The sequence below is a fragment of the Pseudophryne corroboree genome, chromosome 11 (assembly GCF_028390025.1).
Source record: "Pseudophryne corroboree isolate aPseCor3 chromosome 11, aPseCor3.hap2, whole genome shotgun sequence".
Taxonomy (NCBI): Eukaryota; Metazoa; Chordata; class Amphibia; order Anura; family Myobatrachidae; genus Pseudophryne; species Pseudophryne corroboree.
This window is the reverse complement of record NC_086454.1, coordinates 24,748,755-24,769,259: the sequence shown is the minus strand read 5'-3', so window position 1 is coordinate 24,769,259 and position 20,505 is coordinate 24,748,755. Positions and strand designations below refer to the sequence as shown.

At 42.7% G+C, this 20,505-nt stretch overlaps 1 protein-coding gene across 1 annotated transcript in view; it reads left to right on the top strand.

Moving 5' to 3' along the window:
- Positions 1-20,505, top strand: part of SLC6A5 (solute carrier family 6 member 5) — a 180,187-nt gene that overhangs the window by 31,658 nt on the left and 128,024 nt on the right. Inside the window, exon 4 of the mRNA XM_063944158.1 lies at positions 3,285-3,416. Within this exon, the coding sequence (XP_063800228.1) occupies positions 3,285-3,416 (132 nt within the window). The remainder of the gene's footprint in view (positions 1-3,284; positions 3,417-20,505) is intronic.

Genomic DNA, 20,505 nt, shown 5'->3' with positions numbered 1-20,505 from the left:
GTCAGCACCAGGGACAGCTCCCAGCCTCTGTGTCAGCACTAGGGACAGCTCCCAGCCCTCTGTGTCAGCACCAGGGACAGCTCCCAGCCTCTGTGTCAGCACCAGGGACAGCTCCCAACCCTCTGTGTCAGCACCAGGGACAGCTCCCAGCCTCAGGGTCAGCACCAGGGACAGCTCCCAGCCCTCTGTGTCAGCACCAGGGACATCTCCCAGCCCTCTGTGTCAGCACCAGGGACATCTCCCAGCCTCTGTGTCAGCACCTGGGACAGCCCCCAGCCCTCTGTGTCTGCACTAGGGACAGCTCTAGGCTCTGTGTCAGCACCAGGGACAGCTCCCATCCTCTGTGTCAGCACCAGGGACAGCTCTAGCCTCTGTGTCAGCACCAGGGACAGCTCAAGCCTATGTGTCAGCACCAGGGACAGCTCTAGGCTCTGTGTCAGCACCAGGGAAAGCTCTAGCCTCTGTGTCAGCACCAGAGGCAGCTCCCATCCTCTGTGTCAGCACCAGGGACAGCTCTAGCCTATGTGTCAGCACCAGGGACAGCTCTAGCCTCTGTGTCAGCACCAGGGACTGCTCCCATCCACTGTATCAGCACCGGGGACAGCTCCGAGCCTCTGTGTCAGCACCGGGGACAGCTCTAGCCTCTGTGTCAGCACCAGAAACAGCTTCCAGCCTCTGTGTCAGCAGCGGGGCCAGCTCCCAGCCTCTGTGTCAGCACCGGGGACAGCTCTAGCCTCTGTGTGAGCACCAGCGACAGCTCCCAGCCTCCGTGTCAGCATCAGGGACAGCTCCCAGCCTCTGTCAGCACCGGGGACAGCTCCCAGCCCTCTGTGTCAGCACCAGGGACAGCTCCCAGCCTCTGTCAGCACCGGGGACAGCTCCCAGCCTCTGTGTTAGCACCAGGGACAGCTCCCAGCCTCTGTGTCAGCAACGGGGACAGCTCTAGCCTCTGTGTCAGCACCAGGGACAGCTTCCAGCCTCTGTGTCAGCACCAGGGACAGCTCCCAGCCTCTGTGTCAGCACCAGGGACAGCTTCCAGCCTCTGTGTCAGCAGCGGGGACAGCTCCCAGTCTCTGTGTCAGCACCAGGGACAGCTCCCAGCCTCTGTGTCAGCACCTGGGACAGCCCCCAGCCCTCTGTGTCTGCATTAGGGACAGCTCTAGGCTCTGTGTCAGCACCAGGGACAGCTCCCATCCTCTGTGTCAGCACCAGGGACAGCTCTAGCCTCTGTGTCAGCACCAGGGACAGCTCAAGCCTATGTGTCAGCACCAGGGACAGCTCTAGGCTCTGTGTCAGCACCAGGGAAAGCTCTAGCCTCTGTGTCAGCACCAGAGGCAGCTCCCATCCTCTGTGTCAGCACCAGGGACAGCTCTAGCCTATGTGTCAGCACCAGGGACAGCTCTAGCCTCTGTGTCAGCACCAGGGACTGCTCCCATCCACTGTGTCAGCACCAGGGACAGCTCTAGCCTATGTGTCAGCACCAGGGACAGCTCCCAGCCTCTGTGTCAGCACCGGGGACAGCTCTAGCCTCTGTGTCAGCACCAGAAACAGCTTCCAGCCTCTGTGTCAGCAGCGGGGCCAGCTCCCAGCCTCTGTGTCAGCACCGGGGACAGCTCTAGCCTCTGTGTGAGCACCAGCGACAGCTCCCAGCCTCCGTGTCAGCATCAGGGACAGCTCCCAGCCTCTGTCAGCACCGGGGACAGCTCCCAGCCCTCTGTGTCAGCACCAGGGACAGCTCCCAGCCTCTGTCAGCACCGGGGACAGCTCCCAGCCTCTGTGTCAGCAGCGGGGACAGCTCCCAGTCTCTGTGTCAGCACCAGGGACAGCTCCCAGCCTCTGTGTCAGCACCAGGGACAGCTTCCAGCCTCTGTGTCAGCAGCGGGGACAGCTCCCAGCCTCTGTGTCAGCACCAGGGACAGCTTCCAGCCTCTGTGTCAGCACCAGGGACAGCTTCCAGCCTCTGTGTCAGCAGCGGGGACAGCTCCCAGCCTCTGTGTCAGCACCAGGGACAGCTTCCAGCCCTCTGTGTCAGCACAAGGGACAGCTCCCAGCCTCTGTGTCAGCACCAGGGACAGCTCCCAGCCTCTGTGTCAGCACCAGGGACAGCTCCCAGCCCTCTGTGTCAGCACCAGGGACAGCTCCCAGCCTCTGTGTCAGCACCGGGGACAGCTCCCAGTCTCTGTGTCAGCACCAGGGACAGCTCCCAACCTCTTTGTCAGCACCAGGGACAGCTCCCAGCCTCTTTGTCAGCACCAGGGACAGCTCCCAGCCTCTGTGTCAGCACCAGGGACAGCTCCCAGCCTCTGTGTCAGCACCAGGGACAGCCCTCTGTGTCAGCACCAGGGACAGCTCTAGCCTCTGTGTCAGCCCCCAGCCCTCTGTGTCTGCACTAGGGACAGCTCTAGGCTCTGTGTCAGCACCAGGGACAGCTCCCATCCTCTGTGTCAGCACCAGGGACAGCTCTAGCCTCTGTGTCAGCACCAGGGACAGCTCAAGCCTATGTGTCAGCACCAGGGACAGCTCTAGCCTCTGTGTCAGCACCAGGGAAAGCTCTAGCCTCTGTGTCAGCACCAGAGGCAGCTCCCATCCTCTGTGTCAGCACCAGGGACAGCTCTAGCCTATGTGTCAGTACCAGGGACAGCACCCAGCCTCTGTGTCAGCACCAGGGACAGCTCCCAGCCTCTGTGTCAGCTCCAGGGACAGCTCCCAACCTCTTTGTCAGCACCAGGGACAGCTCCCAGCCTCTTTGTCAGCACCAGGGACAGCTCCCAGCCTCTGTGTCAGCAGCGGGGACAGCTCCCAGCCTCTGTGTCAGCAGCGGGGACAGCTCCCAGCCTCTGTGTCAGCAGCGGGGACAGCTCCCAGCCTCTGTGTCAGCACCAGGGACAGCTTCCAGCCCTCTGTGTCAGCACCAGGGACAGCTCCCAGCCTCTGTGTCAGCACAAGGGACAGCTTCCAGCCCTCTGTGTCAGCACCGGGGACAGCTCCCAGCCTCTGTGTCAGCACCAGGGACAGCTTCCAGCCCTCTGTGTCAGCACCAGGGACAGCTCTAGCCTCTGTGTCAGCACCAGGGACAGCTCTAGCCTCTGTGTCTCTTCACATTACTGACTTGAAATGTCAGGCAACTGCAGCAACACGTGAGATAGATAATACACATTGGCTTAGAGAAACCAAATACATATTTTGATATAAATGAATTTAATTTATTTCTCACATGTCAATCCCAGTTTGTGAGCAGTGACTAAGTACAGTATAATGATGTCATATGTTCCATCTCCTCTCAGGTGCTTTCCTCATCCCCTACCTGATGATGCTGGCTCTGGCTGGAATCCCTATTTTCCTTCTGGAGGTGTCCCTGGGACAGTTTGCTAGCCAGGGGCCCATCTCTGTGTGGAAGGCTATCCCCGCCTTACAAGGTAACTGTCCCACTCATCATTACTGTATTGTCAGGTGATTGTTTCCTGTAACCTGCTTGCTGGGCAGTTGGGTAATAACTTTCCCTATGTGCACACCTGTAGGTGTCATGGAGGACATGAGACAATATGTGTACTCAGTAGGGTGTGTGATGGATTATATGTGTAATCTATATGTCATATACAACATATAGCCTGTACAATATATCTATTGGACTCTCCTCTAATCTGTGTGAAGTGTTTTGTACATACACACACGTCATATTCACTGATGCTTTGTACTAGATTATACATGTGCTGATAAATGTCTTATATTACATATACTCACTGTCCTGTGTTCTAGATTGCACTATCTGAATGTTGTGCTAGATTCTATACACTCTCAGACCTGGGGATTAAAGTACTCACACTGACCTGTATTTGATTACATATTCTCTGATGTGTGTTCTACATTACTCATACTATGTGAATTGTGTGCTGGATTACATGCAGTATACTCTGTTACATATATGTTACATCACACAGATTTTCTGAGCTGTTTGCTAGATTACACACACACTGTTTGACTGGCCTGTTAGATTATATATACTGTCTGACTGGTATTCTAGGTTACACACAGTCTGTCTGAATGGCATGTTAGATTACACACACTGTCTGACTGGCATGTTAGATTACACAGATTGTCTGAATGGCATGTTAGATTACACAGATTGTCTGACTGGCAAGTTAGATTACACACACTGTCTGACTGGCATGTTAGATTACACAGACTGTCTGACTGGCATGTTATATTACACAGACTGTCTGACTGGCATGTTATATTACACAGACTGTCTGACTGGCATATTAGATTACACAGACTGTCTGACTGGCATGTTTGATTACACACACTGTCTGACTGGCCTGTTAGGTTATATAAACTGTCTGACTGGTATTCTAGGTTACACGCAGTCTGACTGACTGCCATGTTAGATTACACAGACTGTCTGGCTTCTTAAATTACACAGACTGTATGACTGGCATGCTACATCACACACAGATTGACGGGCGTGCTAGATTACACAAAGACTGTCTGACTGGCCTGTTAGATTACACAGACTGTATGACTGGCATGCTAGATTACATACAGTCTGTTTTACTGACATGTTAGTTTACACAAACTGTCTGACTGGCATGCTAGATTATACGGACTGTCTGAGTGGGATTTTAGATTGCACAACTGTCTGACTGGCATGTTAGAATACAAATATTTTAGATGTGTGCTAGATTATATGAGCTCTCTTTTATCTATGCAATAGAATATATGTACTCTCCCTTACTTGTACATCAGATTAGACATATGTGTACTATATTCCATTTCTCTTTTCTGTGTAATAGATTACATGATCTCTCTTTTGTCATTGTGCTGTATTATGTGTTCTCACCTGTGTATCTGACTACATGAAATCTGTCTATGTTACTGCTAAATTACACCTGATTTCATATTTATGGTGAATATTGTCTTGTGACCTGTCTTCTATATTTGTTTGACATTGGGAGTATTCCCTATTATCTTTGTTCTACACAGAGTGGCTAATGCAGAGTTTCATGTATGTCAGTTTTACAGATGGTTCTTGTAATTGTTATTACTGCACAGGCTCCATAGGGGAGCGTATGCAAGTATGAGCACTGACGGTTGAATTATATCTGTTGCATTTCCACATGCGACTGAATGGGTGGAACCAGGATTTTGCATGTAGGTTGAGTGAGAGCATTGTAGCCTTGTGATGGAAATCCGGCCTATGCAGAGTTGAGCGTATGCAGAGGTCTGTCTGATTTTGAACTGATCCCTTGTACCCGGTATAAGACTGGTGCAAGATGCACTTTGATAGTGATGGCAGTTACTTCCAGAAGAAGACAGATGGGGGTGCTGAAACTGCAACCAGCAATGAATCTCTGGCTGTTTTGTGTGCAGCATGAATAAGCCCCTATATGTGTATACTAGCTTACATCTTTGTGTTGAAATATACAGTATATGTTCCCCATTTCAGATTCTGTGTTCTCCCTCATATTTTTTGTAGATTACATATAGTATTCCTTATCTTTTCTCGATTATATAGGGTCTCTCTTATTGTCTGTAGATGACATATGGTCTGTCTTATCATCTGTTGATTACATAAGGTCTCCCATAATTTTTTTTATAGATTATACCGTATATGGTCTGTCATTTCTTCTGTAGTTTATATATAATCTCTTACTTTTAGTAGATTGCATATGCTCTCTCCTAACCTCTGTATATAACATATGATCTCCCTTACCCTTTATAAAAGACATGTGTTTTCCTTTATCTTATGAAGAATAAATACAATCTTTCTTTTATTCTGTAGATTACACAAGCATTCTTCTGTAAATTATACATGTTTTACTTTACTGTACTGTCTTCTGCAGATTACATATTTTCTTACTTATATTCTGTACATTACATGTGATCTCCTTCATATTCTCTATATTACATGTGATCTTATTTATATTCCATACATTATATGTGATCTCTTTCATATTCCATACATTACATGTGATCTCTTTCATATTCCATGCATTGCATGTGATCTCTTTCATATTCCATGCATTACATGTGATCTCTTTCATATTCCATACATTACATGTGATCTCTTTCATATTCCATGCATTGCATGTGATCTCCTTCATATTCTGTACATTACATGTGATCTCCTTCATATTCTGTACATTACATGTGATCTCCTTCATATTCTGTACAATACATGTGATCACCTTTATATTCTGTACATTACATGTGATCTCCCTCATCTTCTGTACATTAAATGTGATCTCCCTCATATTCTGTACATTACATGTGATCTCCCTCATCTTCTGTACATTACATTTGATCTCCCTCATATGCTGTACATTACATGTGATCTCCATCATCTTCTGTACATTACATGTGATCTCCATCATCTTCTGTACATTACATGTGATCTCCCTCATATTCTGCACATTACATGTGATCTTCCTCATCTTCTGTACACTACATGTGATCTCCCTCATCTTCTGTATGTTACATGTGAATGCCTCATCTTCTGTACATTACATGTGATCTCCCTCATCTTCTGTACATTACATGTGATCTCCCTCATCTTCTGTACATTACATGTGATCCCACTCATCTTCTGTACATTACATGTGATCTCCCTCATCTTCTGTACATTACATGTGATCTCCCTCGTCTTCTGTACATTACATATGATCCCTCTCGTCTTCTGTACATTACATGTGATCCCACTCATCTTCTGTATATTACATGTGATCTCCCTCATCTAATGTACATTACATGTGATCCCACTCATCTTCTGTACATTACATGTGATCTCCCTCATCTTCTGTACATTACATGTGATCTCCCTCGTCTTCTGTACATTACATGTGATCTCCAACATCTTCTGTACATTACATGTGATCTCCTTCATCTTCTGTACATTACATGTGATCTCCCTCGTCTTCTGTACATTACATGTGATCCCACTCATCTTCTGTACATTACATGTGATCCCACTCGTCTTGTGTATATTACATGTGATCTCCCTCATCTAATGTACATTACATGTGATCCCACTCGTCTTCTGTACATAACATGTGATCCCACCTGTCTTCTGTATATTACATGTGATCTCCCTCATCTTCTGTACATTACATGTGATCTCCCTCGTCTTCTGTACATTACATGTGATCCCACTCGTCTTCTGTACATTACATGTGATCCCACTCGTCTTGTGTATGTTACATGTGATCTCCCTCATCTAATGTACATTACATGTGATCCCACTCGTCTTCTGAACATTACATGTGATCCCACCCGTCTTCTGTATATTACATGTGATCTCCCTCATCTTCTGTACATTACATGTGATATCCCTCATATTCCGTACATTACATGTGATCTCCCTCGTCTTCTGTACATTACATGTGATCTTCCTTGTCTTTTGTACACTACATGTGATCTCCCTCGTCTTCTGTACATTATATGTGATCTCCCTTGTCTTCTGTACATTACATGTGATCCCACTCATCTTCTGTACATTACATGTGATCCCACTCGTCTTCTGTACATTACATCTGATCTCCCTTGTCTACTGTACATTACATGTGATCCCACTCGTCTTCTGTACATTACATGTGATCCCCCTTGTCTTCTGTACATTACAAGTGATCCCACTCATCTTCTGTACATTACATGTGATCCCACTCATCTTCTGTACATTACATGTGATCTCCCTCATATTTCGTACATTACATGTGATCTTCCTCATCTTCTGTACATTACATTTTATATCCCTCATCTTCTGTAATTTACATGTGAACCCTTAATCTTCTGTACATTACATGTGATCTCCCTCATCTTCTGTACATTACATGTGATCTTCCTTGTCTTCTGTACACTACATGTGATCTCCCTCATCTTCTGTACATTATATGTGATCTCCCTCATCTTCTGTACATTACATGTGATCCCCCTCATCTTCTGTACATTACATGTGATCCCCCTCATCTTCTGTACATTACATGTGATCTCCCTCATCTTCTGTACATTACATGTGATCCCACTCATCTTCTGTACATTACATGTGATCTCCATCATCTTCTGTACATTACATGTGATCTCCATCATCTTCTGTACATTACATGTGATCTCCATCATCTTCTGTACATTACATGTGATCTCCCTCATATTCTGCACATTACATGTGATCTTCCTCATCTTCTGTACACTACATGTGATCTCCCTCATCTTCTGTATGTTACATGTGAATGCCTCATCTTCTGTACATTACATGTGATCTCCCTCATCTTCTGTACATTACATGTGATCTCCCTCATCTTCTGTACATTACATGTGATCCCACTCATCTTCTGTACATTACATGTGATCTCCATCATCTTCTGTACATTACATGTGATCTCCATCATCTTCTGTACATTACATGTGATCTCCATCATCTTCTGTACATTACATGTGATCTCCCTCATATTCTGCACATTACATGTGATCTTCCTCATCTTCTGTACACTACATGTGATCTCCCTCATCTTCTGTATGTTACATGTGAATGCCTCATCTTCTGTACATTACATGTGATCTCCCTCATCTTCTGTACATTACATGTGATCTCCCTCATCTTCTGTACATTACATGTGATCCCACTCATCTTCTGTACATTACATGTGATCTCCCTCATCTTCTGTACATTACATGTGATCTCCCTCGTCTTCTGTACATTACATATGATCCCTCTCGTCTTCTGTACATTACATGTGATCCCACTCATCTTCTGTATATTACATGTGATCTCCCTCATCTAATGTACATTACATGTGATCCCACTCATCTTCTGTACATTACATGTGATCTCCCTCATCTTCTGTGCATTACATGTGATCTCCAACATCTTCTGTACATTACATGTGATCTCCTTCATCTTCTGTACATTACATGTGATCTCCCTCGTCTTCTGTACATTACATGTGATCCCACTCATCTTATGTACATTACATGTGATCCCACTCGTCTTGTGTATATTACATGTGATCTCCCTCATCTAATGTACATTACATGTGATCCCACTCGTCTTCTGTACATTACATGTGATCCCACCTGTCTTCTGTATATTACATGTGATCTCCCTCATCTTCTGTACATTACATGTGATCTCCCTCGTCTTCTGTACATTACATGTGATCCCACTCGTCTTCTGTACATTACATGTGATCCCACTCGTCTTGTGTATGTTACATGTGATCTCCCTCATCTAATGTACATTACATGTGATCCCACTCGTCTTCTGAACATTACATGTGATCCCACCCGTCTTCTGTATATTACATGTGATCTCCCTCATCTTCTGTACATTACATGTGATATCCCTCATATTCCGTACATTACATGTGATCTCCCTCGTCTTCTGTACATTACATGTGATCTTCCTTGTCTTTTGTACACTACATGTGATCTCCCTCGTCTTCTGTACATAATATGTGATCTCCCTTGTCTTCTGTACATTACATGTGATCCCACTCATCTTCTGTACATTACATGTGATCCCACTCGTCTACTGTACATTACATGTGATCCCACTCGTCTTCTGTACATTACATGTGATCCCCCTTGTCTTCTGTACATTACAAGTGATCCCACTCATCTTCTGTACATTACATGTGATCCCACTCATCTTCTGTACATTACATGTGATCTCCCTCATCTTCTGCACATTACATGTGATCTTCCTCATCTTCTGTACATTACATTTTATATCCCTCATCTTCTGTAATTTACATGTGAACCCTTAATCTTCTGTACATTACATGTGATCTCCCTCATCTTCTGTACATTACATGTGATCTTCCTTGTCTTCTGTACACTACATGTGATCTCCCTCATCTTCTGTACATTATATGTGATCTCCCTCATCTTCTGTACATTACATGTGATCTTTTTCATTTTCTGTACAATACATGTGATCACCTTTATATTCTGTACATTACATGTGATCTCCATATTCTGTACATTACATGTGATCTCCCTCATCTTCTGTACATTACGTGTGATCTCCCTCATCTTCTGTACATTACATGTGATCTTTTTCATTTTCTGTACAATACATGTGATCACCTTTATATTCTGTACATTACATGTGATCTCCATCTTCTGTACATTACATGTGATCTCCCTCATCTTCTGTACATTACATGTGATCTTCTTCATATTCTGTAAAATACATGTGATCACCTTTATATTCTGTACATTACATGTGATCTCCATATTCTGTACATTACATGTGATCTCCCTCATCTTCTGTACATTACATGTGATCTCCCTCATCTTCTGTACATTACATGTGATCTCCCTCATCTTCTGTACATTACATTTGATCTCCCTCATCTTCTGTACATTACATGTGATCTCCATCATCTTCTGTACATTACATGTGATCTCCATCATCTTCTGTACATTACATGTGATCTCCCTCATCTTCTGTACATTACATGTGATCTCTCTCGTCTTCTGTACATTACATGTGATCTCCCTCATATTCAATACATTACATGTGATCTCCCTCATCTTCTGCACATTACATGTGATCTTCCTCATCTTCTGTACATTACATTTGATCTCCCTCATCTTCTGTATGTTACATGTGAATGCCTCATCTTCTGTACATTACATGTGATCTCCCTCATATTCAATACATTACATGTGATCTCCCTCATCTTCTGCACATTACATGTGATCTTCCTCATCTTCTGTACATTACATTTGATCTCCCTCATCTTCTGTGCATTACATGTGATCTCCCTCATCTTCTGTACATTACATGTGATCTCCCTCATCTTCTGTACATTACATGTGATCCCACTCATCTTCTGTACATTACATGTGATCTCCCTCGTCTTCTGTACATTACATATGATCCCTCTCATCTTCTGTACATTACATGTGATCCCACTCGTCTTCTGTATATTACATGTGATCTCCCTCATCTAATGTACATTACATGTGATCCCACTCGTCTTCTGTACATTACATGTGATCACACTCGTCTTCTGTATATTACATGTGATCTCCCTCATCTTCTGTACATTACATGTGATCTCCAACATCTTCTGTACATTACATGTGATCTCCTTCATCTTCTGTACATTACATGTGATCTCCCTCGTCTTCTGTACATTACATGTGATCCCACTCATCTTCTGTACATTACATGTGATCCCACTCGTCTTGTGTATATTACATGTGATCTCCCTCATCTAATGTACATGACATGTGATCCCACTCGTCTTCTGTACATTACATGTGATCCCACCTGTCTTCTGTATATTACATGTGATCTCCCTCATCTTCTGTACATTACATGTGATCTCCCTCGTCTTCTGTACATTACATGTGATCTTCTTCATATTCGGTACAATACATGTGATCACCTTTATATTCTGTACATTACATGTGATCCCACTCGTCTTCTGTACATTACATGTGATCCCACTCGTCTTGTGTATGTTACATGTGATCTCCCTCATCTAATGTACATTACATGTGATCCCACTCGTCTTCTGAACATTACATGTGATCCCACCCGTCTTCTGTATATTACATGTGATCTCCCTCATCTTCTGTACATTACATGTGATATCCCTCATATTCCGTACATTACATGTGATCTCCCTCGTCTTCTGTACATTACATGTGATCTTCCTTGTCTTTTGTACACTACATGTGATCTCCCTTGTCTTCTGTACATTATATGTGATCTCCCTTGTCTTCTGTACATTACATGTGATCCCACTCATCTTCTGTACATTACATGTGATCCCACTCGTCTTCTGTACATTACATCTGATCTCCCTTGTCTACTGTACATTACATGTGATCCCACTCGTCTTCTGTACATTACATGTGATCCCCCTTGTCTTCTGTACATTACATGTGATCTTCTTCATATTCGGTACAATACATGTGATCACCTTTATATTCTGTACATTACATGTGATCTCCCTCATCTTCTGCACATTACATGTGATCTCCCTCATCTTCTGTACACTACATGTGATCTCCCTCATCTTCTGTACATTATATGGGATCTCCCTCATCTTCTGTACATTACATTTTATATCCCTCATCTTCTGTAATTTACATGTGAACCCTTAATCTTCTGTACATTACATGTGATCTCCCTCATCTTCTGTACATTACATGTGATCTTCCTTGTCTTCTGTACACTACATGTGATCTCCCTCATCTTCTGTATGTTACATGTGAATGCCTCATCTTCTGTACATTACATGTGATCTCACTCATCTTCTGTACATTACATGTGATCTCCCTCATCTTCTGTACATTACATGCGATCTCCCTCATCTTCTGTACATTGCATGTGATCTCCCTCATCTTCTGTACATTGCATGTGATCTCCAACATCTTCTGTACATTACATGTGATCACACCCGCCTTCTGTACATTACATGTGATCTCCCTCATCTTCTGTACATTACATGTGATATCCCTCATATTCCGTTTATTACATGTGATCTCCCTCGTCTTCTGTACATTACATGTGATCTCCCTTGTCTTCTGTACATTACATGTGATCCCACTCGTCTTCTGTACATTACATGTGATCTCCCTCGTCTACTGTACATTACATGTGATCCCACTCGTCTTCTGTACATTACATGTGATCCCACTCGTCTTCTGTACATTACATGTGATCCCCCTGGTCTTCTGTACATTACATGTGATCCCACTCATCTTCTGTACATTACATGTGATCCCACTCGTCTTCTGTACATTACATGTGATCCCCCTTGTCTTCTGTACATTACATGTGATCCCACTCATCTTCTGTACATTACATGTGATCTCCCTCATATTTCGTACATTACATGTGATCTCCCTCATCTTCTGTACATTACATGTGATCTCCCTCATATTTTGTACATTACATGTGATCTCCCTCATATTTCGTACATTACATGTGATCTTCCTCATCTTCTGTACACTACATGTGATCTCCCTCATCTTCTGTACATTACATGTGATCCCACTCATCTTCTGTACATTACATGTGATCCCACTCGTCTTCTGTACATTACATGTGATCCCCCTTGTCTTCTGTACATTACATGTGATCCCACTCATCTTCTGTACATTACATGTGATCTCCCTCATATTTCGTACATTACATGTGATCTCCCTCATCTTCTGTACATTACATGTGATCTCCCTCATATTTTGTACATTACATGTGATCTCCCTCATATTTCGTACATTACATGTGATCTTCCTCATCTTCTGTACACTACATTTGATCTCCCTCATCTTCTGCACATTACATGTGATCTCCCTCATCTTCTGTACATTACATGTGATCTCCCTCATATTTTGAACATTACATGTGATCTCCCTCATATTTCGTACATTACATGTGATCTTCCTCATCTTCTGTACACTACATTTGATCTCCCTCATCTTCTGTACATTACATGTGATCTCCATCTTCTGTACATTATATGTGATCTCCCTCATCTTCTGTACATTACATGTGATCTTCCTCATCTTCTGTACACTACATTTGATCTCCCTCATCTTCTGTACATTACATGTGATCTCCATCTTCTGTACATTACATGTGATCTCCCTCATCTTCTGTACATTACATGTGATCTTTTTCATTTTCTGTACAATACATGTGATCACCTTTATATTCTGTACATTACATGTGATCTCCATATGCTGTACATTACATGTGATCTCCCTCATCTTCTGTACATTACATGTGATCTCCCTCATCTTCTGTACATTACATTTGATCTCCCTCATCTTCTGTACATTACATGTGATCTCCATCATCTTCTGTACATTACATGTGATCTCCATCATCTTCTGTACATTACATGTGATCTCCCTCATCTTCTGTACATTACATGTGATCTTCCTCATCTTCTGTACACTACATGTGATCTCCCTCATCTTCTGTACATTACATTTGATCTCCCTCATCTTCTGTATGTTACATGTGATCTCCCTCATCTTCTGTACATTACATGTGATCTCCATCTTCTGTACATTACATGTGATCTCCCTCATCTTCTGTACATTACATGTGATCCCACTCATCTTCTGTACATTACATGTGATCTCCCTCATCTTCTGTACATTAGATGTGATCTCCCTCGTCTTCTGTACATTACATATGATCCCTCTCATCTTCTGTACATTACATGTGATCCCACTCGTCTTCTGTATATTACATGTGATCTCCCTCATCTAATGTACATTACATGTGATCCCACTCATCTTCTGTACATTACATGTGATCTCCCTCATCTTCTGTACATTACATGTGATCTCCAACATCTTCTGTACATTACATGTGATCTCCTTCATCTTCTGTACATTACATGTGATCTCCCTCGTCTTCTGTACATTACATGTGATCCCACTCATCTTCTGTACATTACATGTGATCCCACTCGTCTTGTGTATATTACATGTGATCTCCCTCATCTAATGTACATTACATGTGATCCCACTCGTCTTCTGTACATTACATGTGATCCCACCTGTCTTCTGTATATTACATGTGATCTCCCTCATCTTCTGTACATTACATGTGATCTCCCTCGTCTTCTGTACATTACATGTGATCCCACTCGTCTTCTGTACATTACATGTGATCCCACTCGTCTTGTGTATGTTACATGTGATCTCCCTCATCTAATGTACATTACATGTGATCCCACTCGTCTTCTGAACATTACATGTGATCCCACCCGTCTTCTGTATATTACATGTGATCTCCCTCATCTTCTGTACATTACATGTGATATCCCTCATATTCCGTACATTACATGTGATCTCCCTCGTCTTCTGTACATTACATGTGATCTTCCTTGTCTTTTGTACACTACATGTGATCTCCCTCGTCTTCTGTACATTATATGTGATCTCCCTTGTCTTCTGTACATTACATGTGATCCCACTCATCTTCTGTACATTACATGTGATCCCACTCGTCTTCTGTACATTACATCTGATCTCCCTTGTCTACTGTACATTACATGTGATCCCACTCGTCTTCTGTACATTACATGTGATCCCCCTTGTCTTCTGTACATTACAAGTGATCCCACTCATCTTCTGTACATTACATGTGATCCCACTCATCTTCTGTACATTACATGTGATCTCCCTCATATTTCGTACATTACATGTAAGCTCGCTGCTTGGAGGAGGGGAGTATATTATATTTTCTCCAAAGAGGGCTGCCACCCAGATTTGAACACCGCCCAGTACTTGGCCCCATTTAGCTTTTAATGGCCCTGATGATCACAGGCCGTTATAGTTTACACCAAGGCTGCTTTGGGTGAATTTAGGGGCTCAGTGTATGCTTGCCAGGCCACTCTGTTCTCCTGCTTGATGAAAGTGACGATGATATATGATCTCCCTTATCTTCAGTAGATACACATGTTCTCCTCTTCAGTAGATACACATGATCTCCTTTATCTTCCGATTACATAGCTTCTGTAGATAACACAAAATATCCTTTTTCTTCTGTAGATTACATATGATCTCCCGAAGCTTCTTTAGTAAGAGTAAGGGCCATAAGCTGGCTCATACATGTTTGCTATGATAAGCTAAATAGGTGAACTAGGACTCATCTGTAATGTCGATACCCAATTTTAAGCCTAGCCCCAACTCTAACCCTTACCCTTTCCCCACTTCCAACCCTTATCCCGACCCCAACCCTATCTCTTGCCCTTACCCCAACTCTGTGACACTGTGTAGACACTTTACGCGTTGACATTTTCAAATTGTTGACATGCTGGGTGTTGATATTTTAATGTAGACATTATGGCATTCAACATAATGATGTCAACATTTTGACTGCCACCATTTAATTGTTGACAACATGACTACTTCTGCTTATGACACATTCTGTATCAGCGCTTGTCATTGCAGCAAAACAGAATGCGTTTTTGTCCCAGTTTATCAATATTGCACCTATCAGAGGTTTGGTGTGAATAACCACCTCTTCGGTGATGAACGGTGAAGTTTTACCTTCTACCTCATGTACTCCATTGTGCATGCACAAGGTGAAAAGGTCTGCAATGCAAAATCTTGGTAGAGAAATCCTCTTATCTGATGAGGTCTCACTGCCATGGTAGGTGGGACCATATTTTTTGCAAAAATTTATGCTAAGAACCTCAATTTTACTCCATGTAAATTGCAGTTTATTATCATTTTTCTCTTTGTTCAGAGGATTACAAAGGCTCAAGTTCAGTAAGCACATTGTTATAATCCCTGGAGAAGTGTGTTATTAGAGTTCTAGATTACCTGTGCATTCTCTTACCTGTGTTTTAGATTGCACATCTTCTTTCTTATATGTTCTTTCTTATCTGAGTTCTAGATGTACAGTATGTTCTCTTACCTGTGTTCTGGATTGCACATCTTCTTTCTTATATGTTCTTTCTTATCTGTGTTCTAGATTTACAGTATGTTCTCTTACCTGTGTTCTAGATTAAATGTACTCATCCTTATATGTGTGCTAGGAACAGTGGTGCAAGTAAGGTGGTATGGCGTAGCATTAATAAGTTGGTAGCCGGTACACCGTACCCTCTCCCACCTTATAGCTGATGGGACATAGAGGATGTTAGAACACGTAAGTTCTATTAGGAATTCTAAAAGTGATATGTAGACAGACACTTTTACGAATACCGGTCCAGCAGTCCTAATGATCTTTCTATCTTTGGAATAGAAAAGATACTTTCGGAAATAAGGGGTGGCAATGTAACACAGGAATTGTTGAGGCGAGAAAGCCAATGGACGTTCTTAGTTGATGGCTTACAACCACATGAATTAAATGAACATATCCACTATGGAGCCTTTTTAAATTGATGATTAGGTTTAACCTTATTCTTAGGGGGCATGTGTGTAAAGACATATGTTCCCCTACGGTATGTGTTACATATTGGAATGCCACTACATTAATTAATGGTTTTTTTTAATTTTGAGTAATTTATACATTTTATTTATTTGGTATTATTATATATCTAATAATTTCCATAATTTGATGGACTTATTTCATTATTAGTATTATATAAAAATATACAGTGTATAATATAGAAGTGTCTTAATTCACGTGTGTTGGTTGTATCACTTTAATTAGGTTGTATTATTTGTATTCATTTAATGTTATATCACTTTTATATGGATATTTACTTTCACTGATATCGCATATCAATATAGTATTTATTATTAAATATTTATATACATTTATATAATTCACATTTTTTACTGTATCATAATAGATTACACTATATACATTTATCTCTCTAGCTATCACTTTTTGTATTACTTTGGATGGTTTATTAATTTATATTGTGACAAAATCACTGGGATAGTGGTGGAAGGCAGGATATATTTGCCCCAGGTTTCTTACCTATGTGTTTTCAGACATCAGGAATATTGTGTTGGTTCTGCTGAGAGTTTTTGGTAGGAACCAGAAAAGGGTCCTGGGGTTGGGTGTGAGAAGAGAGGGTGGGTTCTCCATCCATTTAGGTCCAGTTTGGGTCTTTGGGCTTTTAGCCTCACAGTAGGCTAATTAGGGTTTTCCGCTGTATGGATGCGTTAAAAGGTTGTCAGCCTGATCATTGCTTTCTCACACTGCTTGGGGAAAAGGAGAGACTATGGAGTCTCTATTAGAGAAATCCAGTGAGCTGTGCCTGGTAAAAAATTATTGTATTGTTTTTTTGTTTTTTTTAGTGAGTTAGAATTATCCTGTGCATAATTAGCATCAGACAGTAGGGTATTTATTTTAATGTCTATTTCTATTCTTCTGCACAATAAAACTGATTAGGCCAGTTGCACCAAACCCACAGACTTGTGTGATCTCTCATCCTGCCATCTACCCCAGGAGATGGTACCTGTTCCACTGAGCCCATTAAAACGTGGTGGAGCATTAGCTTGCATGGTCTGCGCATAAGTAAAGGGAGAAGAAGCAGCTTGGAGAGCCCTGCAGAAAGTAGGTCTGTGTTTGCCTGGACTGAAGCTAAAGATTTGGCACAGAGTATTAAACTGCAAGTGCAATACTCTGCAGAGGCTTTTTTTTTACAGATGTGGTGCCTCACACAAAAAGCAAATCCAAGTGGTGCTTTGCCTGCATGATTGTGGAAACCTGTACAGTTAAAGGACCAGACCTAACCTTTTTGGAAACCAGTACTGATACATGTCCTTGGTGAAAGTGGTTACAAGATTTCTGGAAAAACCAGACAACATGGAGGACATAATTAAGGCCTTGCTATAAGTGACAGCAGCACATTAGGAAACCACCAGGGACCAGCAAGAAGCCACCAGGCAACATTAATTGGAGGTTGAGGAGATAGGGAAGCAACAACACAAGGACCGTGAGATTCTTAAAGAGGTGGTTCAGCACCTTGCAGCACGACCTGGAAATGTTACCCCAAATGTCCCAACCAGTTCCATCTCCATACGGGCTAGTCATTTCAATGACAGAGACTGTGGATGTGGAGGTGTATCTTACCACGTTTGAGAGGACAGTCGAGCAGGAGAGTTGGCTTAAAAGACAGTGGGCCGGCCTGCTGTTCACCCCTTCTCTCAGATGAGCCTCAAAAATCTTATTTTGATTTAGAACTGCAGATGCTTTGGACTATGAAAACTTAAAACAGAAATTCTGACTCACCTGGGAATTATCTTGTTGGTTTGAGCACAACATGTGCATCACTTGGTGTACTTCATGAACAAACCTCCTCGCTCACACATACACGACCTCATCCACCTGACCAAAAAATGGTTACAACGAGAGACATTAACTGGCCCACAGATGGTATAAAGAGTTGACATGGACCATTATTTGAGGTCCCTGTCTGTGGCTTTGCGCAAGTGAGTGAGCCATGGGAATCCCTCGACATCTGACCAGCTGGTGGAAAGGTATTTGGTGGCAGAGGAACTACTGGCTATACCGCAGTGACCCCTAGATCCATGACAGCACGCTTTTGTAAAACCTGGTTCTGTGGGAAAAGGTTCCTGGGCAGTTAGAACTCAAAAGTGAAGAGACTGTGAGCAATCAGTCCAAAGACGAGCCAGTGGGTCCCCTAAGGTCTTAGCCACCTAAAAGACTTGACAGTAATGTGATTAAATGTTTTAGGTGTGGTAATGTGTGCTAGGATATGTTGTTGCTAATTTCTCAGTTGTTCAAGAACCCATGCAATGTGATGCTGTCTTTGAATGTCGCAGAATGTCTTACTTTGCCAGATTAAACTGTACTGTTGCACCTTTGGCTGGGAGGTAATCACGAAGAGGCATTGTTAGACTTGGAAAGTTTAATTAGCCTTGTGAAAGATAGGTTGGTAAATGTTTAAATTCCAATTGTTGGTGTAACTTTAATACATGGTGACACCTGCCGTTATAATACTGCTGAAGGGAATATTGAGACATATTTTTTGTTCAGCTATTGTTAACATGGGATATTCCTTAGTACATGATGCTATAATAGGGAACGACTTTCCCATTTTTGGAAATTATGGGAATCCCATATGGTCACATGTGTGAATGGAATAGAGCCAGTAGACCCTCCTGTTGATTTGCTGGCCACAGGTGTGACCTCGACACCATCAGACCATTGACCTTTGCTAGCATGGCTGGGGAAGTAGTAGACAATTAGGAACAAAATGAGGTGCCTCTTCCAGGAGAAGCTGTAGATGGTGCTGAAAATATGCCTCATCTTGAAATGAAAAAGGATGTGTTTGTACAAGAACAGTTAAGGAACACCACATTGAGAAGAGCCAGAGAAAATGTGAAAGTTATCAATGGGGAACAAGCAGATCCTGATAACAGGCTTACGTACCCACACATGGCCCTCCACAACAAACTCTTGTACCAAGTGACAAAAAGGGGTGAGGATGTGATAGAACAGCTCGTGGTTCCCCAGTCAAATAGGAGAACCGTGTTGGATCTAGCTCATGGTCACATCACAGCAGGACACTTAGGGGCTGAAAAGACCACTGAGAGGATTTTGCAGTGCTTCTTTTGGCTTGGGGTATATAAAGATGTGTCTGAATATTGTTCTTCCTGCATCGAGTGCCATTATCATGCTCCCAGACCAGATTTGAAAAGCACCCCTATTGCCCATGCCTGTTATAGAGGTCCCGTTTGACAGAAAAGCCATGGATCTGGTTGGGCCCTTGTTAAGGTCTGTAGTATGTTCTTGTAATAGTGGGTTATGCTACTCGATATCCTGAGGCAATCCCTTTGCCTAATATGTCAACAAAACAATAGCTAGAGAGCTGGTGCATGTTTTTAGCGTGGTGGAAATGTCAGAAGAAATTTTAACAAAGGTACCTCTTTTATGTCTAGAATTATGAAAAAATTATACATATTCTTTCAAGTTTCTTACTTGAAAACTTCAGTTTATCATCCCCAAACGGATGGGTTGGTAGAGAGGTTCAACAAAACCTTGAAAAGTATCCCGCAAAAGGTTGTTGATAAGGATGGGAAAATTGGGATTCCTTATTGCCATAT